This window comes from Amphibalanus amphitrite, unplaced genomic scaffold, assembly GCF_019059575.1.
Source record: "Amphibalanus amphitrite isolate SeventyFive unplaced genomic scaffold, NRLGWU_Aamphi_draft 000989F_arrow, whole genome shotgun sequence".
Classification (NCBI taxonomy): Eukaryota; Metazoa; Arthropoda; class Thecostraca; order Balanomorpha; family Balanidae; genus Amphibalanus; species Amphibalanus amphitrite.
Genome location: NW_024882483.1, coordinates 28939 through 55964, shown reverse-complemented (window position 1 = coordinate 55964; position 27026 = coordinate 28939). Strand labels below are relative to the sequence as shown.

General features: G+C 48.3%; 2 protein-coding genes across 2 annotated transcripts; both read right to left on the bottom strand.

Annotated features, from left to right (window-relative positions):
- Positions 1–14553: 14553 nt before the first annotated feature.
- LOC122368915 (sodium-coupled neutral amino acid transporter 9-like) lies at positions 14554–26733 on the bottom strand. Its single transcript, XM_043343235.1, has 3 exons — positions 26706–26733; positions 23223–23443; positions 14554–17824 (listed from the first exon to the last, which is right to left on the bottom strand). The coding sequence occupies exon 3, from the start codon at positions 17512–17514 to the stop codon at positions 15622–15624; it is 1893 nt and encodes a 630-aa protein (XP_043199170.1). The 5' UTR covers positions 17515–17824; positions 23223–23443; positions 26706–26733; the 3' UTR covers positions 14554–15621.
- LOC122368917 lies at positions 24547–26838 on the bottom strand. The gene is made up of 3 exons (XM_043343238.1): positions 26770–26838; positions 26081–26238; positions 24547–25245 (listed from the first exon to the last, which is right to left on the bottom strand). Exons 2-3 carry the CDS (start codon positions 26236–26238, stop codon positions 24864–24866), a joined length of 540 nt encoding a protein of 179 aa, XP_043199173.1. The 5' UTR covers positions 26770–26838; the 3' UTR covers positions 24547–24863.
- Between the last annotated feature and the right edge of the window lie 188 nt (positions 26839–27026).

Here is a 27026-nt window from a genome sequence, read left to right as displayed (position 1 = left end):
ACATTTCCCATGCCAATAAAGCATATAAGAACCGGCCAAAAGTATAAGGTTTTGGTGTCTGTGTGTACACTAGACAAATATGCATGCTTTGACAACTGATTAAGAAGGTTGGAAACCAACCCCTTTGCTGTATCTCCAAAAATATTTGGCCATACCGATTTTTGTTGCTCCGTCAGCTGCTGGAGGCTGATAAAAGGTTACCAGCTTTCAAGCTCTTGCAGGGGAATCCCCTGCAGTTTCTGCGTCGGATTTAGTTTTGACTAGCTCCCCGGCAACATCTGCTTTTCCCTGAAAGCCGACAGCTTGCATCGACACCATTCTTGAGTATTTTGTAGGCATTCTCTGGCGCTAACTCCTTCATGAATGACTGGCGCCGACATCCCAAGCGCCATTTTCCTTTTCAAAACGACCCCAGTCCTGAACAAACGGGAAGTGCCAGGAGTAAATTTTTCGCACCATATGGTAACAGAATGTGTCGGACGTCTGTTTCTCAGACACATTGTGCAAATTTTGCAAATTCCAAGCGCTCGTCATTCCCCATGCCAAGACCTTCGCTCGGTTGCGGACTGTTTTCCTCGGGAGATGTTCTGCTTTGTAAACGGCCCAAACCTGTCCATCGTGTGGTTTTATCGGGATTTTGTGTTTAAAAGAAAATTATTCGCTGCAGATCTGCCTCTTCAAACTTCGTTAGATAAAATTTTACAATAACTGACACTTTTGGAGGGTCAGGCGTCCTTGGCATTGACGATTTTTGTGTTATTGTCCCCAAAAATTAGCGTTATAGATCACTGAGAAAAAAATTGACTCCATATGGGTCAAAACTCTTGAAAATGCTCCCCTGAAAACTCCTGAAAACCATCGATAACACCCTTTCCAGCAGAGTTATTGAGTGTGTTCTAGGGTAACTTTGAGCCTTCCTCATTTTGCGAAAGAGTTTTCAAGAGTTCTCAATGGATGGCGAAATGACTCCATGTGTGACACCCCATAACTCTGTGACGCAACTCTCCATTACTCCCGAAAAACATTTCCCGAACGTTCCGACAGGAGTAAAAGGGGAGTTACGAAGGGGTTTTAGCATACGTCGCGAGGCTGCCGTGGCCGCCATCTTTTGCGCGTAGTATACAGCACGTTGTGCCGGGCGGCGGGCGAGGTGTTAGTGAAGAGCGTGTTGACTTAGACGGACCTGACCTATACAGTGACGGATAATTGGAACTTACTTTGGATTTAAAGGTAAGCTTAGCTGTATTTCTCATCATGCTTTTATAGTGCAAAGTGTTATAATGCTGTGATGAGAACATATGGTAGGTAACCCCATGTTCTTGATGGGCTGGAATGGTCTGTGTAAGGGTAATCGATTTGTTTCGCTCCTGAGTGAGATAAAGATCGGAAACAGCATGCTCTGAGTATCTACATATTGGCAAATATCATACATTTTTTCCCTCGCATAAATTGGAAAGTTAGGGTTATACAAGCTTTACACGTCATGGATCCTATTGTTATTGCCCAATTGTTTTAATACCCATGTCAATGACAAATATCAAATTTGAAGGGCTTTCAAAGCAGAGTCAGAAAATTAAACTATCTTGGCATAAAAGCCTTGATTTTCCTAGCCCCCATATATAAAAAATCAGTTACCTACCACTGCCACTGCCCAATGGGGAAAACCACCGACAAACCAGCATGTTTTATAAATTTTGTCTAAATTGTTGTATTTTTTTTTTTAGAAAGTATCCATAAATGAAGTTCGTTCTTTAATGTTAACATGGGTACGTATGCAGCGTGTAACGCGTCCTTAGCTTATTTTTAGCGACCTGCTCAACTTTTTGAGCGCTCAAGTGCGTTTTATAGCATTTCCCTAATGTGTCTGCAACTAAGATGGAGGCTGTTAACTTGCCCTTTAGACTTTCACTGAAACTTAACTTTAACAATATTGTAGTGCATAAAAAGTATGCTAACTTTGCAATCTCTTGCTTTCATTATTTTGACATCATGTGCGGAAATGCAGTATCAGTGCCAACATGTCAGGTCGCGTGTGTCTCGTCTCGTCCATCTTGTCTCATCTGCCTACCTCTCAGTCTCTTCCCTCATTTCTTCCTTCCATCTTTCCTCGCTTCCTTCCTAACTCCCTCCTTCCCCTCCCCTCTCTCTCCCTTTCTTTCTCCCTCTCTCCCTCCCTCCCTTCCTTCCTTCCTTCCTTCCTTCCTTCCTTCCTTCCTTCCTTCCTTCCTTCCTTCCTTCCTTCCTTCCTTCCTTCCTTCCTTCCTTCCTTCCTTCCTTCCTTCCTTCCTTCCTTCCTTCCTTCCTTCCTTCCTTCCTTCCCTCCCTCCTTCATTATTTCCCTCCTTCTCTTTTTTCTTTCTCCTCTATTTCCTCCCACGCAATGTTAAGTGTACCTACCTATAATTTCATGGTGATCAACATTTTGCAGGGGATGAGCTGGAGAGCCTGCATCGCATCCCGCAAGACACGTCGGAAGCCAACGGAGGCCCGCAAAATAACCATCCCACCATCGTGAAAGGAGAGCCGGACGAAGAAGACGCAGTATTCGTCGAGGCCCAGGAGGTGGTAGCGGCACCACCAGACCAAGCATTCCTGCTGTGGTAGGCCGCCTTTTGGATTTTTAACGTCAAAACTCGCGACCGTGTAGCATAGGTATGGAGTGAGATCCCCGGAGAGCGTGCCGCGGCTGGATGTCGAAAGCGTTTGTCAATTTTTGAAGCCTCCCACCGCCCCGGACTATGAATACACATTTCTTGAAATATATTTTTTATCTGTGCTTCGGTACACGAGCTTTGGGTGGTTACGCTATTCGTCCAATATTTATTTTCGAGGGGGGGGGGGCTGGAGTGGAGTGATGGGAAGTTTGGGTGAGTTTGATGGGGAGTAACTATAGAGGTATACCATGAATCTGTAAACGGAGTTTTGGGGAATAATGGACTGGAGTAATTGGGAGTAATTATGAGGCAGTAAGAGAGTCATTGAGAGTAATGGAAGGGAGTTTCAGGGAGTATGTTGTTTGTTTTGATAGGGTAAAGGAGAGAAATGAAGAGTTTTCTAGAACGGTAGGGAGAGTTGCAGAGAGTTTCTCGAGGGAAGTTTTGGGGTGTAATGGAGAGTTTTGGAGGGGGTGTAATGAGGAGTACCACCTGGGAGTTTTAGGGTGTCGTTTTGGTGAACTCCCCCTGGGGGCGTCATGCGGAGTCAGGATTTTTCTCAGTGATATTATAAACAATTTTAAATTATAATTTGTCTTTATTTTACGATGACCTGCACTTTTTGAAAATGGGTACCTAACCTCTGTCTGTGACCTTCTTAAGCCAGTTTTCAATAGTTATGACCGCATTTTCAGCTGCTTTCCAGAACACGAGTCTGCTGTCGTGCGAGGGTCGTTCAAAACGCCGTTAGTCTCGCATGGTTTCGTCCTTCAAAAATTTTAGCCACCGTTTTTATGAGATGATCATCATGTTGCACTCATCCTCGCCGACACTTAGCCATGTGTCATTTCCGACTTAACCATTCCCATTACCTACTCCTGAAACAGAGAGTTTCACAACATACCCGACTTTGCAACCTACATTTTCGTGTCTGACCCATGGTCAGAGGTGAACCCTTTTTGTGAGCTCATGAAGGGTCGAATGCACTTGAAAACAATGAAACTGCTTGAGGAAAGTTGTCACCAATGCCCATGCAAAATTTCGACTGTTAATTTCTTGTTGATTCAGAATTATTGACAAAAAAGCATGGCTGGTACCTGTGAACGAACTTTTGAGACACCCTGTAGATACATCGTTCGCCATCGCCTCCTTTGTATTCTGGCATTCTCCTTCCATCGAGTTCAGCTAATAGCTTCTCGGACAATATATGCACATAAATGCATGAACGTATAAAGCGTTCTTGATTGTTCATGCATTTATGTGCGCAAAGGGGGCTTTCCGGGGCTTCTCCTAGACCAAGAAATCGACCGAGGCAGTGCAAGACATAGGTAAGTATTGTCTGTTCTTTTGAGAAGTTCCCGAACAACAACGTGACAAGGCAAATACCATAAGTGTAACTTTATATCTCTTTGTGGGTGCTCAAGCACCCCCAATCCTGAGCTCAGCACCCCCTGCCTCCCTAAAGCACCCCCTGCCTCCTTAAAGCACCCCCAGCCTCCTCAAAACATTCCCAGCTGACTCAAGGCCCTCAATAATCAGTATTTTTTTCTCCTAGTACTGTAATGAGCTCAGTGAATCATGCAAATACTATGCTTACTCAATTCAGTGACTAAGAGAATATACATTTAATAAATTACCACAAATTAAGATGTTAGATGCATGATATTTGCGTTTACATTGCATCTGATATTATGGTGCTTGGGACTAAGTAGATCTCCAATCTAACATATGAAGGTTGGCAAACAATGTCAATGGCTGTAAAATTTATCGACATTCACAACACCATACTTAGTTCCTCTGTTTGGGTAAAACATACAAGCATGTATAAGCAGCCACCAGCCTAACAATATCCAATTTTCTGTAATATTCTAAAAGTTCAGTACAACCTGGGTCAATGAATCAAGTGGGACATGATGACAGAGAGATCCCATAGCAGCCCAGTGTTCGGGCGTACTGGAAAGCCTCACGCCGGAAGGACATGGAAGGGTGGTAAAAGTCCACCGACGGACCTTGTGCCAAAAATTGATTGCACAACCGAGGAATATGCACAGAAAGACAGTTCTTTACGGTGTTGACTCTCCCGAAGTGCACATGAAACAAGCCCGTGCGGCGGTTACGCCTCCCAGGCACATTAACCCTCGCCGGTACAGGCCAATTTGCGTCCTTCGACGCCACAAGGGAGGGGGTGGTACATACGACCCCCCTCGCGTTTGGCCCCTGATCGAGCTAGAGCTTCGAGGAAAAAACGAGCGTGTTGCCCGTCACGAGAGGAAGCCGATGATATCCAATTTTAAGGGCCTAGATCATCGGCCGACCTTCCAGGTCAGGTCAATGACCCAAAAGTCGGGAAAATCGGGACCTGTTAGAAAGTCGTAAAGTGTGGCTGTTAAGGGGTTTTCTGGGGTGCTGATCACGAATATCGTGTTAGTTTTGATCACAGATGATGTCTTTGGGCATTTAGACCAGGTCGGGTCAGGTCAGGTCAGGTCAACCGGTAGGGGTCGTGACGGGTATTCGTAGAACGTGTCAACCGCCTCTGACAGCTTCGTAGCATGTTACGAAGGCACCAAAACTACTTCGTAAATGTTCAAATGGTTGATAAATTCGAGTTCAGCTAAAAAAACTAGCCTAGAAACATGTTAAACTCGCAAAAGTGAACCGAGGTCACCAAAGGTCAATGACCTGACCTGACCATCAGGTGATCTCGACATCCACCATGCATGGGAGCAACATCAGATCACATGTTTGAACGTTTGAATGAAACCACGAAAAGCTTGCAAACGCGCGGCTAATGCGAGCCGACATACGCCGAATCGCGATTCCGGCCAACCATGGTCACGGAAAGTAGGTCACATCACAGGTCAAAGGTCATTCGGGTCAGGGTCATGAAATTTTAAGGATTGCAAACCAATCGATTGGTGTAAAATTGATCAATGCGAGGGTACTAAAAGTTTCGTCGCGATCGGCCGCTTTTTACGCGGGTTATTCGCGAAAAACCGAGGGGGGAAGGTTGCATCACCCCCCCCCCCCGTGCTGGCGAGGGTTAAGGCCAAACATCGATACCAGGTAAGCGCAGTCGGTACGGTGGTAAAGGAGTTGGTACAAGAACATGATATCGGTATGAATGAGGCGGGCTTTGATGATCTCAGTTTTAAAGGTTTGCAGTAGACTACGATAGTCCACAGGACAGTTCCTCTGCGTTTTAGCCCCTTTCATTCATTCATTCATTCAGTGTATTTTGGTAACCACGAACAAAAAATATCGGCGAAAATAATCGCGGATCGGCGCAAAAGCAAAATGCTTAAATCAAAGCGCCTTTCCCACAAAACATAAGCACAAAAAACACACAAAAAAGGAAATATTAACACGAAAATTAAGTGCAAAGTAAAACCACCTGGCCACAGGTCACGACGGCCCCGCCAGCAGCCCGCCGAGCAGCCCTCCGGACATAGTCACCAGGTGTCCGGGCCCCGGGCAGCAGCAATCGGGTACGATGTTGTGTAGTGTGTGTGTGTGTGTGTGTGTGTTATTGCTGTGTGTGTGTGTTGAACCGTTGAGTATGTACAATGTATGCATGGAGATGATGTGTTATGCTGATTCCCTGGTTCTCAGTAAGATCATGGCCGAATAGGATTGCACTAAGCTTGCGTTTGTAGGAAATGTTTTCGAAGTTTGGTATGATTGTTCGCGCCGCGTTAAGGAGGAGTGATCTTTGGTGTGTATATAGGGGGCACCGGAGTATGTAGTGGGCAGTGTCTTCTTGGTGATGTCCACATGCGCATGCTGGGCTTTGTGCAAGTTGATACTGATATAGATGTGCATGTAGATGTGATAGACCGACTCGTAGTCTGGTGTGGTATGTGTTGGCCATTTTGGTCCCTACTGAATGCAGTGTTGGTGGCTCCGGTGCCCCAAATCGCTGCCAGACTTGACGAGTGAATTCACGGCGGGATGGGGTATTGCGAAGGGTTTCAGGAAGAAGATTCCATTGCCGAATGGTGGTAGGGATGAAGGACTTGCGGAAGGATGTTAAACGGGTAGTAGGGACTGAGAGAAGTTGGGCTTGGCGTAGTCTTAGTCCCGTAGCTCTTTGTCTCGTGTTTGTTATGAGGTTTGTCAGGTATGAGGGGAGGGGAGGGTCGTTGTAGAATAGTCGATGGAAAAATATCAGTCTGTGTATGCGTCGTCTGTCTGCCAGTCGTTCCCAGCCTAAATCTTTAAGTAGTGCGTCAGTAGATGTTCGAAATAGGGCCCCAGTCACCAGTCTTGCGCAGCGATTTTGTAAAGTTTGCAGTCTCGCTGAGTCGAACAAGGTCAAGTGTCCATCGTAAATAATGTCGCAATAGTCGAAGTGTGGTCTAATGTATGTCGTAATCAAGTCATTCAGCACACGTCTCGGTAAGAATTTCGCAATAGGGTAAACTGGTCCTAAATGATAATTCACTGTCTTGATGATCGAATTTACATGTTCGTGGAAATGTAGGTCAGTGGAAAAGGTGAGGCCGAGATGTTTGTGACTTGTTGAACTTGGTATTCTTTGTCCGTTAAACTTTAATTCGGGATTTGAGTTATTCTGTTTGTTTGTAAATGTTTGCAATACTGTTTTTTGTGCACTAAAAGTAATAGCCCATTCTGATCCATATTTACTGATATTGTCTAAGTCGTTTTGTAGGGATTGTAAATGTGTTTTGCTGTTCTGTGGATAGGAGGAATATAAAGAAGTATCGTCTGCATAGAAAAGAGTTTCGTTTGTTGTTTTGTTTGATAGGTCATTAAGGTACATCAGGGCGAGCAGAGGCCCAAGAACCGAGCCTTGAGGGCAGCCTGCCATAATTTTTTGCCCTGCCCCTAGCCACATGAGAAAGCAGTGCTGTAGCCGCTCCAGCCGTACCAGGTGGGACTGGGCTGCACCGCTCCAAATGACACTTCCGTATTGGAGGACGGACCTAACATGAGCATTGAACGCGCATAGTATCGCCCTGTGCTCGAGACGCGCTGGAGGTGGACAAGCTGGCATCTCCATGCTCCTCATGAGGAGCCCCAGCATCCGGCAGCAAATCTATGACTTTCGTTTATTGAAATCAATGTGCTATTTTTAAATATTTTTAATCAAATTAAATCATTTTTGAGTAAATAAATGTAAATATAGCACGGCAAGTATAGCGTTATTATTTAACCCTCGCCGGCACAGGAGGGGGGTTGATGCAACCCCTCTAAGGTTTTTCGCGAATAACTCGCGTAAAAAGCGGCCGATAGCGACGAAACTTTCAGTACCCTCGCATTGATCAATTTTACACCTACTCTAAAAATTTCATGACCCTGACCCAAATGACCTTTGACCTGTGACCTACTTTCCGAGACCATGTTTGGCCGGAATCGCGATTCGGCGTATGTCGGCTTGCCTTAGCCGCGCTTTTGCAAGTTTTTCGTGGTTTCAAACGTTCAAACATGTGATTTGATGTTGCTCCCATGCATTAGGGTGGATGTCAAGGTCACCTGAAGATCAGGTCAGGTCATTTACCTTTGGTGACCTCGGTACACTTTTTCGAGTTTTACATGTTTCTAGGCTAGTTTTTCTAGCTGAATTCGAATTTAGCAACCATTTGAACATTTACGAAGTAGTTTTGGTGCCTTCGTAACATGTTACGAAGCTGTCAGAGGCGGTTGACACGTACTACAAATACCCGTCACGGCCCCTACCGGTTGACCTGACCTGACCTGACCCGACCTGGTCTATATGCTTAAAGACATCATCTGTGATCAAAACTAACACGATATTCGTGATCAGCACCCCGGAAACCCCATAGCAGCCACACTTGACGACTTTCTAACAGGTCACGATTTTCCCGACTTTTGGGTCGTTGACCTGACCTGGAAGGTCAACCGATGACCAAGGACCTTAAAATTGGGTATCATCGGCTTTCTCTCGTGACGGGCAACACGCTCGTTTTTTCCGCCAAGCTCTAGCTCGATCAGAGGCCAAACGCGAGGGGGGGGTCTTACCAACCCCCCCCCCTCCCTAGTGCCATCGAAGGACGCAAAATGGCCTTTGCCGGCGAGGTTTAAGTTCCAGGGACAAAATGCAATATTTCACGAGAACCATGTCCGGAGAGTAGGGGAGAGCGGGGCCAGTTGAACCACTTTTTATATATTGACATGCACAGCGAGATCTAGTTGTCATATCGAAAAATGCACAATGCCATGAAAAAATATGCTCTTTTGGCTTTATTTTAAGATATGTAAAATTATGTTTCAAACATATTTTGCTGCCAAACGCATGCTTATAAAACAGCTCTACGCCCGTTTCAAATGACCCCGATGCGAGGGTCAATTGAACCAGCCCATGGGGTCAATTGCACCTATCCTTAACAATGGGATGTTTTCCTCTTTAAGGCCACTTTCTTAAGGAGATATTTTGTCCGGTTTACTTTTCCAAATGCTACATTCAATAGGTCGTTGGAAAGCTAAAAGTGCAAAGTTCCTCATAATAGGTGACATAAAGTACATAGACTATGGTAAAATGGGCGGATGAGAAAAATGAGAAATATCTCAGGCTATAGTGTGCTTTCAAGCAAAAGGCTGGAGAAAAAGGGGTCAAAAATTGAGCTCTATTAAACTACTATTTCAGTTTAAAAGCTCATTTCAAAGGTGGGTTATTTCCTTTAATGTTTACAGCCCCTGAACAATAACCATTGCAAAGGTCACCGGGGTCCATTGAAACGGCCTGTGGCCCTGTTTCAACTGACCCTCAGAGAAGCGTTTCAATTGATCCCATCCGCTCCCGCCATCTCGCACGCGCCGTAAAGCACATGTCAAACGAGCTGGAGGGACGGCATCATGCTGAATGAAGGGCCAAATAAGGTGTTATTCCGGAGCCAGGAGTTCTTCTTTCAGCAAACAAAGGTACATGAGATATCACAAAATATTCATAAAAACGATTTCTCCCAAACCCCCCTCAAAAACACAAAAACAAGTGTCAAATCAAAATTACCGTCCGTTCGCCGCCCAAACGCCGTTGACAAATGAAGAGGTCGAGCGCGGATGCGCAGTGGTATCGGCAACGCCATATGTTGCATACTGTTGAAAATAAAGCCATGTTTCATCTGACCCCGTGTTTCAACTGGCCCCGCTCTCCCCTACCTAACTATCGAGCCTGTCCCGTCAGGCGTCATGTTGGATAGCCCTCAATATAAGCTCATTCGTGCAGAGCTATGCAGTGATTATGAATGCATTGGATGAGCCAAAATTGTTTTACAGTGGCGCTATTAAAACAAGCTCTCGAATCGATTTAACATCATTTCTTGCATGATGCCTGATACAGTAAAAAAGAACAGCTGAAAAAAGACCTACGAAAAATATGGCATGCCTTTCTGAAAGCTATTGAGCACCCCCAATGATTTTTGGAAAACTACACCCATGGCGAATACACTGAAAGTAAAGAAGGGAACAGAAAAATAGTTTAAAACGGGAAAGCGGGCACAAAACGTTTTGGACGTTCTATCCAACTCAGTAGATAGGGTAAGTGGCCCCTATCACGCACACCTAACAGGAAAACTACTCGTGTGGCCTACTGACGCCTGTAATGTTGACAAGGTTGGTACCAGTAGTTGTCCTAAACATTTCTTTGTTTAGCCCGGCATTTGCTTTTCAGTGGTTTTCTATCATTTATGATATATAAGGCCAAACGTCGACCAACTCCCGGTGTGCGCTTATAGAGCATCAGTGCTGTTATTACGCACATGCACATGCTTCAAATGCGCACAGGAAGAGATGACAGGATGGGGATCAAAATCATCGAAATAAGTATGGACAAATCGCTTTATTTGAAAGTGCCCCAGACTCGGTCTCTCCGGCCGAGACCCTGGGTCCGGTCCTACCACTCGAGACCCTGGGCCTAGTCCCACCGCCTGAGACCCCGGGCCCGGTCTTACCGCCCGACAGTCCGAGACCCCGGCCCCGGTCTCACACCTGAGGCTCCAGGCCCGATCTCACCACCCGAGACCCTGGGCTCTCCAGCCGAGTCCCCGGGCCCGATCTCGGTGGTCGAGCCCCGGGCCAGGGCGGTGTTTCACGGCCGATAGCAGCACACTGCCAGCGCATTTCGCGAGCTGATGTCACAGTTTGCAGCTGTGTTGGATATACGAGTTTGTTGGTCTCCGTGGAAACCCAATTTGACACGTGTGCAGGCAGCGCGCTGCTAGCGGCCGTGAAACACCGCCCTGGAGTCACCGTCCGAGCCCCCGAGCCTGGTTTTAAATCCCTTGGCTTTTTGTCAAAACGCAGGGGATCATCAATCTTCCAGAACTCTGTCAAATGTTAACGTATCACAGTAATGCGATTTAAACCGTTCCCTCTAAAAAGAAACGTTAAAAAATCCATCTGATGTATGTGCATTTATGCAGCATGGCAACTGAGCGTCATTGGAGAACCAGCTGCCCTAAACACGCACGCTTCACATTCAGCCCTTTCCTGTCTTCCTCGACGCATTCCAGGTAATACACGTATGATCAAAGAAAACACTGACTTATTGGCCACAAATTGATGCCTGATAATCTATCCGGTATATTTATGGTTCCGTGAAAAATTAATGCACACCGATACACGCATTATTATATCAGGAACTTTTTCAGCGTTAAAGGGACCCTCCCACCTTCAAAAAAGTTTATGAATTGGCATGACAGTGATGTCGCTCGGTTCAGAAAGAGCGAAAACGAATATCTACCAAATTTCACCGAAAAATATTCACCGGTTTTCAAGATATTGGACTTTTACTTTTGTTTACTTTTTTGGGATCTCCGCTGTTTCTAGCGACTTTATTTTAGAAGTGCGGCGTTTGCGGCAGATGTTGCGCGCAAATAGCATATACCACCGCGTGCTACAAAACGTTTTAGTCAAACATTTAAAAATCGTTAGATATTTGCGCTGACGTCACACATTCAGAGGGGTATTCTTAAGCATTAGCCCCTCTGAATCAAAATGCTGCAATTTTGAAATTCAATATTTCCGATTTAAGGCATTTCTCGATGTTGTGAGTGCCGAAACCGGTAATTGTGAGCCAGGGACCCCACTTTGGCTATCTCAACTCAAATCTAATGTTAAGGTGGGAGGGTCCCTTTAAAAATCAGCACTTCCTTTACAAAACATGCTATCATTACTTACCTTTTGATGCGAGAGCGCTGAAACAACTGCCCGCCGCGGCACAAATGTTGCCAGAAATCGTTTTCGGTCGATTTATGCTTTCTACACTTCTGCTTGGGCAGCTATATTAAAAAGAGTCATTGGTGTGCGTGTTTAGGACGTGTGCGTGATAGGAGCCACTTACCCTATTATGTGGAGACGCGGGAGTAGAGTGCCGGGAAAGCCGAGATCAGCGATTCTCGCCAAGAGGACCAGCATACAGATATTTTCTCGATTAGGTACCTAACGTCCACAGCTCCCTTCCCTCTTGCAAGGATATAGAGGACATCACCACCCTCTCCGACGCGATTCGTCATGGCTGTTATCGTAGTGATTTTTATTATCAGTGGCATCCAGAGCAGTTGCATAGGTACAGCCAACGTCCAACATGAGAGAGCACAATTAAAACAATCCCGCAGACAGTTCAAGTACCCGACTATTACACTGACCTGTGTTCACGCTGAGGCGGTCACCGATCGGGTTCCTCCCACCTCCACCAGCTGACACCGTCTCCTCAGGCAGCGGTAGTCGTCGGTGCTTGGGATCTGCCGAGCCGGCCCAAGTAGCTATCAGTCACAACATTCGTGGAACTCAGCACACGTGAGAGGCAGGGTTACAGCACGGTGTCTCAGATCCCGACCCCCAGCAGCACAGCTGACTGAGCTCTGAGGGACACGGGAGTCCAGTGCGACTCTGTGCTACTGTGCGGAGGGCGGCCGTGGCTGGTGGCCGGCGGGCAGCGGCCGGGGGTGTAGTCGGAGCCTCACTCACTGGGGCCGCGCCGTCGACCAGAGCAGACGGCCCAGCCGCCCCACCGATCGATGGGTGCAACAGAGCGGCGGGGCGGCCGAGCTCGCTCCGTCCGGCCACTCTTTCCGCGCTCCCCCTCGCTCGCTCCTCTACTCTGTCTCTCTCCCTCTCCCGCCGGTCGCATCAGACGATGCCGACATTTACCGCCATTCACGCTCTCAGCTCAACAACTCTGTACCTATTGGATAGCTATGGATTATGGAATATGGAACAACATTGCCTCGTCCTGTCACTTCCTGAGCCAATCTCTCTCGCTCTTGCTCTCTCTCTCTCTCTCTCTCTCTCTCTCTCTCTCTCTCTCTCTCTCTCTCTCTCTCTCTCTCTCCCTATCTCACTGTGTCTTTATCCCCCTCTCTCTCTCTTTCTCCTGTTTACATACCTAAAGTCGACACTGAATGGAGTTTGCCGTTTGATTGCGGTGAGTGCAGCGGTCGGACACGTCTTCACACCGTGCTTCTATATAGGGCCTTGCACACCGTGGAACATCTCTATTTCCAACCACTCAGGAATATGCTTTGATTATAAATATGGTGATAAATGCAAAATGAAAATAAAAACCGTAAAAAATAATAACTTCCTAGTCCTAAGCTGTCGGTGCAGAGCGATGGCTAACAGACTACATAATAAGACCTTTTGTTATTCTCAGAAAGCCATCCATATTGGGAAATGGGAATTGCGTCAAAACGTCTCTACGTTAGCTAGATGAGTCAGATTTGTCGTATTAATTAAGCCGATTACTTTACCTAGGAGGTTATCACTTATCAATAATCATGAATAAAAAGGCAATTACGGGAAAATGCTGTAAATTTGGTGCTCTAAATGTCTAACGTCGTATCTGTTAGAAATAAATCGTCCTTATCAACAAAACATGGAATGCAATTTCAAGAAACAAACTGACCCCTACAGAGGTAAGTGCAGTTATGGATCTGCATTGTGCATGCCTACCTACTGGAAGTGCGACTAGGCCTAGGCTTGAAGTTCAATAGGTACTTCATGCAGCCGTTGCAGGCACCTCCAATAGGGACTTGTCCCTCTCTAGGGATCCGTCACACCTCCTGGGGTGACCGTTTCCACATCCGTGTTGCCTGTTCCACTTGGTTCCACGGGACAGGCTCACTGCTCAGCAGACAGCCGCAGCCATGGAGAAACACGGGGAGGCTCATGCGGCCGCATGCAGACAGAGCATATAATTACATTCAGATCGCAACTGGTTGAGCAAGACCTTGGTTGGAGCAAATCACGTCCACGGCTGAGCAGAGTGCAGACACCGCCCACAGAGCCCAGGTGGCGACAGAGTGGTTCTGCTGACTGACCCGCTGGCGGTTCTGCTGACTGACCCGCTGGTGGTTCTGCTGACTGACCGGCTGCCGTGGGTCGTCCGCTGACAGGTGTTCAGCGGAGAGCCCCGGCCGTAGGTATGGCACAACATGCGCACCCCCGAGGTCACGGCCGCGCGCCACTGAAACTGTCTGACGCAGATAGAACGGCTTATAGGACGGATGTTTTGGTGAAAACGCTAGTCATGTAGGTAATGAAGTACGATTGTGTTAGATAATTATTTTCCTTGATAAAAGCATATTCTTTACAGATCCTGCAAGACGCGTGTCGCAATCTAAGCAACGCTTCGGTAAATGTAAGAAAAACAAGAATTACCCTTTTTATATCCTTTTACACTTTTCATCCTTTCTCAGAACATATAATGTGGAAATCATGAACCGAACCTCCCCGAGAGCATTTTATATCGCAACAACCTACGGATGATCGTTAGTATACCTATGACGGAAAAATGCGTCCTTCAAGGAATATCATGGCGAAAAGATGTCATAGCACGTCCAAAGTACAACATTTGTAACCTGCCATTGTCTCCATCTTCAAGTTTTCACGATCTGCCCATGCTTCAAACACGATCATCTTGCATATTATGGAATAAATATATTTTCTGTCCGTATGAAAACCGTAAGCATGAACTGCTCATTTTGCCCACACCCGAGGTAGGATATGGCATGATTCCTGAGCATTTACATACACAATACGAAATTCCCATACTTCATCTAACACTCATACGGACATCGATCAGCACATCGAACAATGAATGTGCGCTCAACTGATTCAGACCCATTCTCTTCTAATGCTTTCAGGATAGAAGATAATACCAGTAAATGAAGACACCAGCCCCCAGTGCCCAAGTGGTTAAACCAGCGTCCAGGTTAAATTGAGTATCAACGATACAATATGAAAGCGGTCCCGAGCGGTACACTCCACATAGTTTGAAAGACTCATCAGTGTAAGTAACATTTACGATACTGTAAGACGCCACCTAGCACTATAGTCGAGGTCGTTCTCATTCCAGTTGAGCCCCTTACAGCCAACATCGCCTTTCCCCACTCAGCCCCTATCGGTATATACCACTGACAGGCGGAATTCAGGTAAGCACACCCGCTTTGACATAGCTCACACAGGTCACTCGCGGATGAAGCGAACCCGTAACACACGTGGGACACACCCACGTCCACGCATAGATAATAGACACGGCGCATCTCGTAAAGAGTCCCTCTGCTATATGACAACCCGGCTATTCCGTCACTGTGGCGCAACGATCACTCACAGTCTCGTCACTAGCGCCTCACATTAGAGTATAGTGTCTCACACGGTACGGGCTCCCGTTGCCCGGTCTGGGTGGCACTTAGCCATGCTATGGCTCCCTACCTTATGCACCTTTCAATCGACGCCAGCACACCTCGCAATTGTCATACAACTTCGCAAGACTGCTGCAAAGCCCAGTGGTGGATGGCAATACGTGACCACTGGCAAGTTACCCACTCTGAACGACCAGTTATGGATTGTCACTTTCGAAAGCACGGCACTAAAATAACATTCGCAATATTACGCCGCCCCGATGACGCCATGTGATCTTTCAAGAGTCTTCAGCAATGGCCGAAGTGGTATTCGATTAATTGACCGGCTAAAGAGTTCAGTGCCGTTAATCCGTCTTGACCACGAACTGTAGCACCAGATTGACGACACCGAGCACAATGAGCGCCGAGTGAAGCAGCGCTCCCGGCCAGCGCAGTTGGCCGCGGCGGTACGCACCCACCATGTAGGTGACGCAGGGGAACGTGAAGATCCAGGCCATGCCGCAGAACGCGCCCGAGAAGCGAAGCAGCTGACCAATGTGCGGGTAGAATACGGCCACAAGCACGCAGGCCAGCACGACGAAGGTGTTGAGCAGCAGGACTCGGCCCGGTCCGGGATAGGTGGTGCCGAAAATGAACGTCATCAGCTGGGCCCGGATCATGAAGCCGAGCAGCGGGAAGACGGTGCACATCTGGAAGAAGAGGAACATCCTCGCCACCAGCGACATGGGGTCGGTGCCGAGGAAGTTGTCCAGGAAGTTATCCTGGATGCATGTCTTGGCGAAAGGCCATGCCATGAAAAAGAGAAGGCCGATGTAAAGGTAAGTGATAAACACGAGGAAGTAGGCAATGAAGAGGTCCCGAACGTTCTTCTCCTGGTGTTCGTTGCTCTCCATGATGCGGCACACGCAGTTGTGGATGAACATGGCCAGCGACAGCGTGCCCATGGCCACCGGGAAGTTGGGCCTGAACAGCTGCACGTAGTCGTAGGCCGTGCTGTCGGAGAAGCTCACGTGGATGCCAAACTGGGCAGACTTGGTGGTCACGAAGATCAGCATGTAGAGCACCGAGATGGTGCCCATGCCGGTGAACTTGGTGAAGAAGGTGGGGCTCTTGATGTTGAGAAGCGGATACAGCAGAACGATAAGGAACAGCGGTGCTGTCTGCGTGTTCCACAACTTATCGTAGAAGCTGTCAGACGCGGCAGTGAGGTCCACCGTTTCGTCTACGGCGGGAACTACCACATCCTCGGGGCAGTATGCGCCGTTGATCACAGTTGTGTTGATATCGTATTTGCTGAAGTTCCCAATTGCCAAGTCGTAAAAGTAGTCGACGGACTTGTAGAGGAAGTTGGTCATGAGCACCCAGTACACCAACATTGCGCCAACCAGCACCAAGACCGAGAAAATAATGCCGAAGTACTCCCAGTACTTGGACAGCACGTCTCGCATGATGTTCTGAAAGTCGTGTGTGGGCGGCGGGATCCGCAGCCGCTTCTGCATGGTCAGCACGCGGAAGGCCGTGAACGTGCAGACGATGGCCATCAGGATGAAGGTGGCGATGGAGGAGATGAAGCCGGACTGCTCCACCAGCCAGGGCATCGACAGGATGCTGGTGCCCATCATGGTGTTCCAGATGGCGAAGATGGTCACCACAGAGCTGTTCTTGGACTCCTCGCCAGGCCGCGGAGCGTGCGCGAAGGGTCTGTACGGGATGAAGAACTCGGCCGGGATCAGATGGTCAGGGATGGTGAAGTGCGGCGGCTCCCAGGTGACCGTCTCGCCCTCGGCTTCGCTGCCCGTATCTGAGTTCCGCCGGGTCAGACGGCCGCTCGAGCCGCCCATCACCTTGCTGATGTAGTTGAACCGGTTGAATGTGGCCACCTCTGTGTCGCTGGCCTCGGCACCTGAGTCGTGACGGAAGCGGTGCGTGCCCGGCACCTGGTGATAGTGGTACGGCCGGCGCGGCCGCTCGCTCTCCGACTCACTGCCGGTGGTGGCGCCGCCTCGCTGGCTCAGCTTGGCGCCACCTAGAGCGGCAGAGCGCGACGCGTCCGACTCGCTGGCCAGTTTTCGGCGGGGCTGCCGGCGCACGGACGGCCGACCCTCCACGTCCGAGGCATTGCCGCGATCGGGCCGAGGTGGTCGGCGAATCGCAGAGGCGGATAGATCTGTGCCGGAGCCGAGCTTCCCGCTGGGCGGTTTTAGAAGAGGCGTCCGCTCCGTAGCTCTCTTCGACATGGCCCTTTCTCTTCAGAGCGGCGAACGGGTAACACCAACACTGTCCGACCGCCCAGCACCCCGCAAGATCCGTCCACGTCCGCGGTGACACTAGCACTCACTGGTACACACTGGTATCTCACTCGTGACGACGGCGGGTACACGTGCCTCCTCTGCTGGACGTCGGCAGCGGGCCGCCGCTCCGCCGCCAGCGCTGGTGACGCACTCGGCCGCTCGGTCGGTTCCCAAGGTTACGGCTCGGCAGCGAGTAGAGCTGTGCACGGCCGCGCCGCCAAACCTGCCCACCACCAGAGACTACACACACGGCCACCTACGGCGAAAGAGAAAAGCGTTAGCAATGCACGAAGATGACAGACGTGTGAAGGGTGAGCGCATGCGAGACACAGTGTGTGCTATGTTGATACGTGCGGATATGATGTTGTGAGAGGTGAAGTTAGGTGAATGATAAGCAACACCCAGTGTCCAGTTCCAGTGTGCCGAGAGCTGCAATATTCGTGTAACGACCGGATGCGGGCAGTAAAAAGACGGCGAGCAAGTGCTACTGAGACCACCACCGTAGGAAATCCACCAATCACCCAACCATGACAGCGACAAAGACATTGACACCGGTACCGACACCGACACTGGGAATCAAATCTGACACAGACATCTTATACGTCCAGCACCACTGACACCCGTTAGTTCATCGAACCGACACAACGAACGGGAACAGCCACAGCAGTGACGACGACAAAAACACAATGACACACAACACACCCACAAAACAGCAACCACGGAACAAAGCCACTCCCACCCCGCGACAGTGCAGCTGTACGGACAGAAGATGGAAGAAAAAGCAGACCCAGAATCAGACAATCTGTGACTGCGGCGGCCCATGGAAGACTGGCTTGAAAGCGTAAAGTGGGCTAACAGTGGAGCCAACACGTTAAACATTGTGACATGACGTTCTTGTTGCATTGCTCTAAAGCCGAGCTGTCCCAGTCACAAGTGACCAGAAATAGTGCCTTGGACCAGAATGAAACATGACCGCTGTTGGTTGGCACATGACGTGGAGATAGGCTTTTCAGATAATGTTCATTGTTAAATGCTCCTGGTTACGGTAAGCGCTCGATAGGTTTCCAGATAATGTTCATTGTTAAATGCTTCTGGTTACGGTAAGCGCTCGATAGGTTTCCAGATAATGTTCATTGTTAAATGCTTCTGGTTACGGTAAGCGCTCGTTAAAGGGACCCTCCCACCTTCAAAAAAGTTAATGAATTGGCACGAAAGTGATGTCGCTCGGTTCAGAAAGAGCGAAAACGAATATCTACCAAATTTCATCGAAAAATATTCACCGGTTTTCAAGATATTAGACTTTTACTTTTGTTTACTTTTTGGGATCTCCGCTGTTCCTAGCGACTTTATTTGAAAGTGCGGCATTTGTTGCGCGCAAAGCAGCATATACCACCGCGTGCTACCAAACGTTTTAGTAAAAAAATTAAAAATCGTTAGGTCTCCGCTGACGTCACAAATTCTAAGGGGGCATACCAATGCACTAGCCCCTTAGAATCCGAAAACTGCAAGTTTGAAATTCCATATCTCCGAATTAAAGAATTTGTCGATGTTGTGAGTGCCCAAACCGGTATTTGCAGGCCATGGCCACCAATTTGGCTATCTCAACTCAAAACTAATGTTAAGGTGGGAGTGTCCCTTTAAGCCAGATATTTGTCATCTAGCCACAAAAGCTGTTTTGATCGATGCCCAAATAAATTACCAATGGAAAACAAAGCGTATGGTCACGACGGCACATCATAACTCAGAAGAGAAGCCCGATCTACAAAAATCTAGATAGGACAGCACGAGGGGCTGGGTGATCTCAAAATAGCTTGAAGCTTGTAGCAAAGTTAAATTAATGCCTTTCCTTTGACGCAACAAATGAATATTAGCGGCATAAAAAGAATGGCTGACTAAAAAAATAATTCCCAAATAATTCATAGCTCCGAGCTCGAGTAGGTGTCAATCGGCCCAGCCGTCCCCTAAAAGGAGCGTTGGATTTGTCGCGGCAGTCGAGGTCGCAGCCGCCGACGGCGACCCGCCCCGATCCGCTCCATATGCGGCGCGGCACGGGCTGGCCAGAGGTCACCGTCCCGTCGCCGTGCCCGTGTCAGCCGTCGTGCTCGGGCCGGGCTGTTTATACGGGCGTGCCGGTCAGCACGTGTCGCGAGTGCAGCGTCCGGTCACCCCAGCGTCATTGGCAACCGGCGGCACTGCTCAGACTCGGCGCCAGTGACCGGCCGCCCTCCCAGACGCGGCAGTAGCCTGCGGCCAGTGACCCGCAGTGACTTGTACTCAGTCACCCGTTAGCGGTCATGTCCGTTGTCCAAGTCATCAGCACTCAGCAGTGGCCAGTGACCGTCTCCAAGTCGTCAGCATTCCGGAATGACCGGCGACCAGTGACCGGCAGTGTGAGGATGACTGCACTCCAGCTGCCAAGCAGTGACCGGCGCCCCAGCTCCCAGCCCCTGGGAGTGACCATCCCCCACCCACCAACAGCAACCGGCTCCCAGCCTCGGAGAAAGGCCGACGCCCAGCCATGGGCGGTGACAGCGCTGCCGGCCACCCCCGCCAGCACCCGCCCGTACCGGTCGCGAGGGTCGCTGTGCCGTCTGGATGAGGGCGAGCCCCGGTTGTGACGCTGGCCACTGGTCACTGACATAGCCAAATAAACACCAATACGTGGCCTGCGATGACAGGCCCATGTCGAAGCGGCACACAAAACGCCGGTTATTCGTTAGGACATCTCGGCACACTTTTTACTGTGGCTGGTAATGTGACCAAGGCGAGTTTTTGAGCTCGTTCAAGTCTTTAAGCTGTCCTGTCACTGACAGGACATGTTGTCAGACTGCATATCCGGACTTTGATAATTAACCCTCGCCCGCACATGGGGGGGGGTGGTTGCCACCCCCCCCAGGTAGTCTTTCTGCTCTGCACTCAACATTTTTAGAGCTAGAAGGCTGATTTTTCGTATAGCTGCTCCTCTATCCTTTCTTGATGTCCACTGAAAATTTCAAGTTTCTGTGACTTTTGGTTTCGGAGATATGACCTTGTTTTTCAGGTCATGTCATGACCCAAATGGCCAATTCTCGACATCTTGCGTTGGCTATGGGCCTTGTGAGCTTTTGACACCTTGATTTCGGTCTTTTTTGCCAGTCTTACCTCCCACCTATCATGGAACATGTTGTTCGACGATGTACAGATGTCAAGGTCAAGGTCAAGGTCAACCTAGGTCATCTAAGATAATTGCGTTTTAGGCAAGCTGAATTTACTTTTTGTGAAGTTTTTTGACTGCATTTTTGGTAAAAGCTTCTCAGATCAGGATTTCATGTAATATGGACACATAAACAATCGGTGCAAACATCAGTATACACACAGACACACACAGACATACAAACACATATAATTGACCTTGACCTAACTTGACCTGAAATGACCTCAGCAGCAAAATTCTGGTCGGATAGTGTGACAAAGAGGTTCTAGCTGGCTTGGCACCAGAAAACAGCATCGTCATCGGTATTTGATAAGCAGCGCACTTGACATCCAACGGTGACCCAAAACAGCAACATTTTTTAGTTTGACCTGACCTGGAAGGTCAATGACTGACCTGAGAAGGTAAAACTGGGTATCATTGGATTCGTCTCTTCCCAAAGAATCTTTTTGGTCTTTACCGCTAAGCTCTATCTCCAACAGGAACGAAATGGCGCGGGGGGGTGGCAACCACCCCCCCCCCCATGTGCGTTCTAGGATGGGAAAATGGCATGTGCGGGCGAGGGTTAACAATTGTAAGGTGGACATCCAGTACATTATTATAATACATTTTTATCAAACCTACTTCTTCAGCACCCGTCGTATTGGTACGGTTAATCAAATGACCGTCGAGCGGCACAAGCGTCGGCCCCCTTTTCTTGGTAGAGCTCTTTCTCGCAGCCGATGAGAATTCCGCAATGCCCACGTCTCGAAGGACGGAACATACAGTCAGTCCGTCCATCCGTCCACATGGGTTCCGTTCGTCCGTCCAAATGCCTTCCTTCCGTCCGTTCGTCCGCCTAGATGTGTTCCGTCCGTTGATCGGAGCTCTGACCTTATCATTCCCCGAACGCAGCTCCGTCTGCCCACATGCCCGCCAGTGTCTGGAAGAGAGGCCTGCTGGCTATCCGCTGACACTACACTATTTGACAGCCCAGTCGGTGGCTAGACTGACTCAGCGACTCTGGCGCGACTCGCCAGCGGCCATCCAGGCCACCGGGTCAGTACTGTTTGGAAACGCGAGACGCGACCTGCCTGTGTCCGCGATGAGCGAGTCCAGGAAAAAAAGGGGCTCGCCAGACAAAAATGCTCCGACGTGAAATCCAATATCTCCTCGAAAGCATCGCAAAAAAGTACAACGTTCAGAGTCACTGTTGCCTTAGAACATTAGAAAGAACATTAACATTAAGAACATTAAGATTTGTTGCTTTTAGAACATTAAGAAAGTCCCATCTTCCGATAAAGCATGTTTCTTTCCAGCCTACCTTCGCGAAAGCCTACCACCGCGAAACTGAAAAAATCTGACGCAATACAACATCAATTTCATTGTCGTAGTGAAGTGTTGACCCCAGGTCAAATACGATCAGGTCACCGGGTCAAGTTAGCAGTCCTACCTCTCTGTGACCTAAGAACAGGTTTGATTTATGATCCCACTTTCCAAAGCAGTTCATTGCATTGCAGTGCATCACCTTGCTGTAATAGCCGGGGTGCAGCAGATGGTCATTGGTCACTTGAAATGTCAATCGAGGTCATTTGATGTCATACATCATTTTGTCGATAACCTCTGATAATTTTTTATTGGAAACTTTCGGGCCATAGTGTAAGCATGACATTCGAGGTGTTTTGTTGAAAAAAAGCACTGGTAATCAAACTGTACTTATGGCTTCAATACAAACGCCCTTGAAAAAAGCAATCTGCATTTTTTTACTATTTACTTTTACTGACCTCTAGTCTGTAGCCTGTAGACTAAGCTGTCATTCTATCACAAAAATGACTCTAAATGAAATATGGATTTCTTTCATGAATTGACGAGCTGAGGGGTAGTGGAACATTGTCAGTACCAGTTGTTAAATCGGAAATTTTGACCTCTGATGACCTTTAATGACCTCACCATTGGCCTCAGTCAAAACGCAATACTTTCAGAAGCAAGAAAAGAAGCATTCGTAATTCGTATGGTCGCGACCACTTTCACTGCGTTTTTCAAGGCGTTTTTTTATCTCTTAGCTTCCAAGATGATCGATGTAGCTAATTTCTAAACGAAGCCTAAGACACTGAAACCTATCGAATCAAGTTGTAAGTTTGAAAGTACCAGAGTACCACTCTGGCTACGCTCCTGTACATTTTGAACTGTACTGTAGCTATACTGAAGTTGATAAAAACAGCCCCCAGCTTGTGCCAGCGTGAGACACAGACCACTTCCATCTCCTGAGCACAACGGTACCTCGGAGCACGAGGACAGTCTAACGGTGTTCGCCTGCGCACAGACTTGTAACGAGGCCAGCCACGCACAAAGCACATCCACATACATACACTGGTACGTGATATTCATAAGGCACAGTCCCCACAACACAGCTCACGAACTCTGCACAACGTCAGGCCAACCGAACGCGACAGAGGGGAGCGAATCGGTCGCTGAAGTCACTGACCTGAGGCGGCAGCGAGCGGCACGCCGGCTCGGCCCGGCACGCGGATGGAGTGAGCAGCGTCGCACAGTCGGCGTCTCCGCGTCCACACTCCGGTTATCAACGCTCTTCCACGGACAATAACCGATAGCCGGTCAGTTCAGCCACGCACGCGACTTCCTTTTCCACTGTGCGGGCAGCGTAGTTCTCCACTGTACGGCACCTCTTCGCGCAAACAGGCGAATCTGTGCGGCGGAAGGGAGCGCCTGTCAGTTCGCCGCTGCCCACCGGGCATGACGCGTCCACCAATGAGAGCGCGAGACACAGAGCAGCTGCCGGGCGGCGGCCAATCGGGACGCCGCTGACGGGGCGAAGTACGGTCTATGTTAGATACGGAACATAAAGGTACTGCCGGTAGCCTCGGGGCAAGGTGTAATGGTGGGGAGCATGGGAACGGAGGCCGGCAGGGGAGAGGGGAGACCCAGCCGTCGGACGGGTGACGCCTAGGGGAGGGGGAGGGGTGGCAAGGGCACACCCAGCGTCGTCAGCCGATCCCTCGGGCTACGGTGGGGAGCTGAGCTGATTATAAATGCACCGTGTAACACGGGATGACGGGGGTAGGTGAGAAAATGGATGGGCCTCAGTGTATTCAGTAGAGACATTTGCAAGGGAACAAAGCGAATTGCGGTTTGATGTTGGGAGTGAGTTGCTGCCTGTCTGTGTGACCCTGAGTGAAACTCATACCCCTATTTCCTGTTTGTGAATCCAATAATAAATGACATGTATTTTGTATTAATGACAGCTATAAATTATCTCCAATAAATGACATGAGCTAATTCTCTCATACGGATGTACAGTTATTCTCATTACTCCAATGATACTGACGAGAATATGACACGTTTTCACCAAAATATGCGCAGCGCATGTTCCAAAGGCATTTGTGGAACTCACGCCAAACAATTCGTAAATACATTTAAAACCTTGCCCCCGAGGCCGGCCGTCGATAAATCGGTGACCGTCGGTGACTCCCAGTGGACAGTGGCGACCCCACTCTGTAACCATCACTTGAGTTTCGGCCGACCGGCCTCGAGGTGGCGCTGAGCGGTCGTCCGGAGCGGCCGGAGACTCGGAAGAACTGCAGTACATACAGCTGAAGACCAAAATTAAAATTTTTGTTACGCACACTGCACAGTTGTGGCACTGTACCTGTAGCACAGCACACTGAACTGGGTATGTGTCTATTTTCAGGAATACCGAGTCGATTTTTGACATTGCGTCCACTGATTAGTTTCATTCCAGGTCGTGCCACAATCAGGCGGCGTTTTTTACGGCAGTTTACTGGATCACATTGAGGGCATAACAATGTATTTCGACACATGTTCAATTGAATAGTTTCATTTGATCGTTAATAACAGACACCACGAAACACAGCACGGTAACTAGTATCGGAATGTGCAGAGACCAAATCCGATCAAACAGGGGACTGCGCGACAGTGTTCAATATGATTAATCTAAATATTTTACTCTATGGCCTGACTCACGACACACAAGATACAAAAGCATACAAGCTATACATGATATGACCCTAACTATCGTTCACACACAACACAGGCTTACACTCTTGTTATGAACTCTAATTTCTAAAGTGATAATTTTACCTCGCATTCACTTTACTGCAAGCGCTTCCACGGCCTCCGTCAGTTGGGCCGTTTTCAGTTCAGTGTCCGTACCCTCCACCTCAGACTCCTTCCTGGCATCACTCAGCCTCGCCATCATCGTCTGCAGCCGACTCTTCAGCGAGGCGACCTCGCAGCTGATCTCGGCGGCTCGGCGGAACTGCCGCTGGGCGTCGCGCAGCGCCCCTGGCGGCAGCGCCGAGAACCAGCGCAGCGGCTCGGTGTCGCTCGACTGCGGCGAGAGGGTGAACGCGGCCGGCTCGGCGGCGTGCGGAGGCGCCTGGTCGCGGGTCACCAGCAGGCCGGCGCTGATCTCACGATCACCAGACGGCAGCTGGTTCTCGCCCACAGAGTGCTGGCCCATCACGTACCTAATGCGCACATATTGCTGTCAGCAGGCAGCTTGTGCCATACACATTTGCCAGCTGTACTAGGGGTACATAAATCACAACTCCCATGCAAGATTACTCTTCAATTCTTCCCATGGCCCTATTAAGTTAGTTAAAAAAGTGAAAACATCGATTCATGATTGTGTAGATGAGAATTATTAGCTAATCAAATCACCATTCCACAGTGATTTATTTCATTTTAACTTCTATTCTCTTGTTTCAAAGTGTGCCAAATTTCACATTTTGTTATGAAAAATACTGCTGCCTAAAAACGAAAATAACAATGACCAATTCAGATTTTTGTCAATAAATCAGAAAACAGCAAAAAAACTATGTTAAAAAGTATGTCAACAGAAGTTCTTAAATAAATATTAAATAATTACTACATTTATTCTTAACACTTACATGATTCAAGCCAGAGTGATGTTTTAGGACATTCCCTTTGGTGAAATTCCATAGATTATGTCAAAAGATGGGCGCCTGGTCCCCATCTAGTCCCCATCTGGTCCCCATCCCCATAGTGCCCATCTAGAAAGAGTGGTACAAGCCCGTCTCATGCAGGTCTGAATTCGCTGATGTCAAACTGCCAAGATTGTCTCTTGTGCATGGGTGTGATGTGTGCAGAGTGTATGTTGATGTGTATGTTGGTGACATTATCATGTTGACTGAATTTGTCATGTTGTATATGTACCGACCTGGTGCGAAATAAATGTTATTATTATTATTATTATAAAAGAGAAGAATACTGATGCAAATTCTCCCTGACACTATCACTGAGGCAGCACATCAGCAATACTCAATGCCTCAAATTGCCTACCTTGCTTTGGCAATGTTCATGAAGCCCCCTTTCATCCAGTTTTCAAGCAGAGTCTGTTGTTCAAGAATTTGGTTCACAAGGTCCCACATATCAATGATAATGTTGGCCACAGACACCTTATCTGTTGATGAGTCAGCTGCCATCATTGCCAATTGCATCTGTTAAAATAAGTGGGATGCATTAAATATTCCAGCATGGGCGTTAATTACTGTCGGGTTGGGGGTGCCCAAGCTCTCCAAATTCCCGCCAGACCAGCCAGCTTAGCTTTGGAGCCCCAACAAACGGTGCGGGTCAAGGTCACAGCTAGGGCGGCGGCGGATTTGCTACACCCGGGCAGGGCACCCCCAGGCCCGAACTTGGCGTAAATTGACACCCATGCATTCCAGCAAATACTGAAAACAAATATTCAGTATTTGGCAGTCCTAAAAAATAACAAAACAACAGAAAAGACAATAAATTATTAGCCAGGGAGGGAATCAGGTAAAGGATACGTATTGAATTGGTATGAATGAACATTGAACGTACATAGACTCCACTATTACAGCTACAATAGGGACATGATAAGAAATACAAATGTCATAATAAGTAACTGGGAAGGTCATGGTCACACTTCAAAACCAAATACAGCAAAAATCCTGAAAAAAAATACCACAGAAATTTTTTACAGTAACGTTAACTCTACAACTTACCGCGCCGGTTTTGCCGCAATCCAACTGCCTCAAGGTTGAAAGTAAGAGTGAAAGTAGTTGAATGTCGATGGCTTGTGACGCCAAAAAAATAAAAAAATAAGAATATCTAAATCTTAAGCTGATTGACGACAAAAATTGTTTTTTTAGGAGGGCTAGAAATAAAATTTTGTACAAGTGTTATGAAAAAGTGCGTACATTCTGGGCTTTTTTTACTATTTTCAATGTTCTTAGCATGTGCGAAGGCCTGCGAGTTTGCT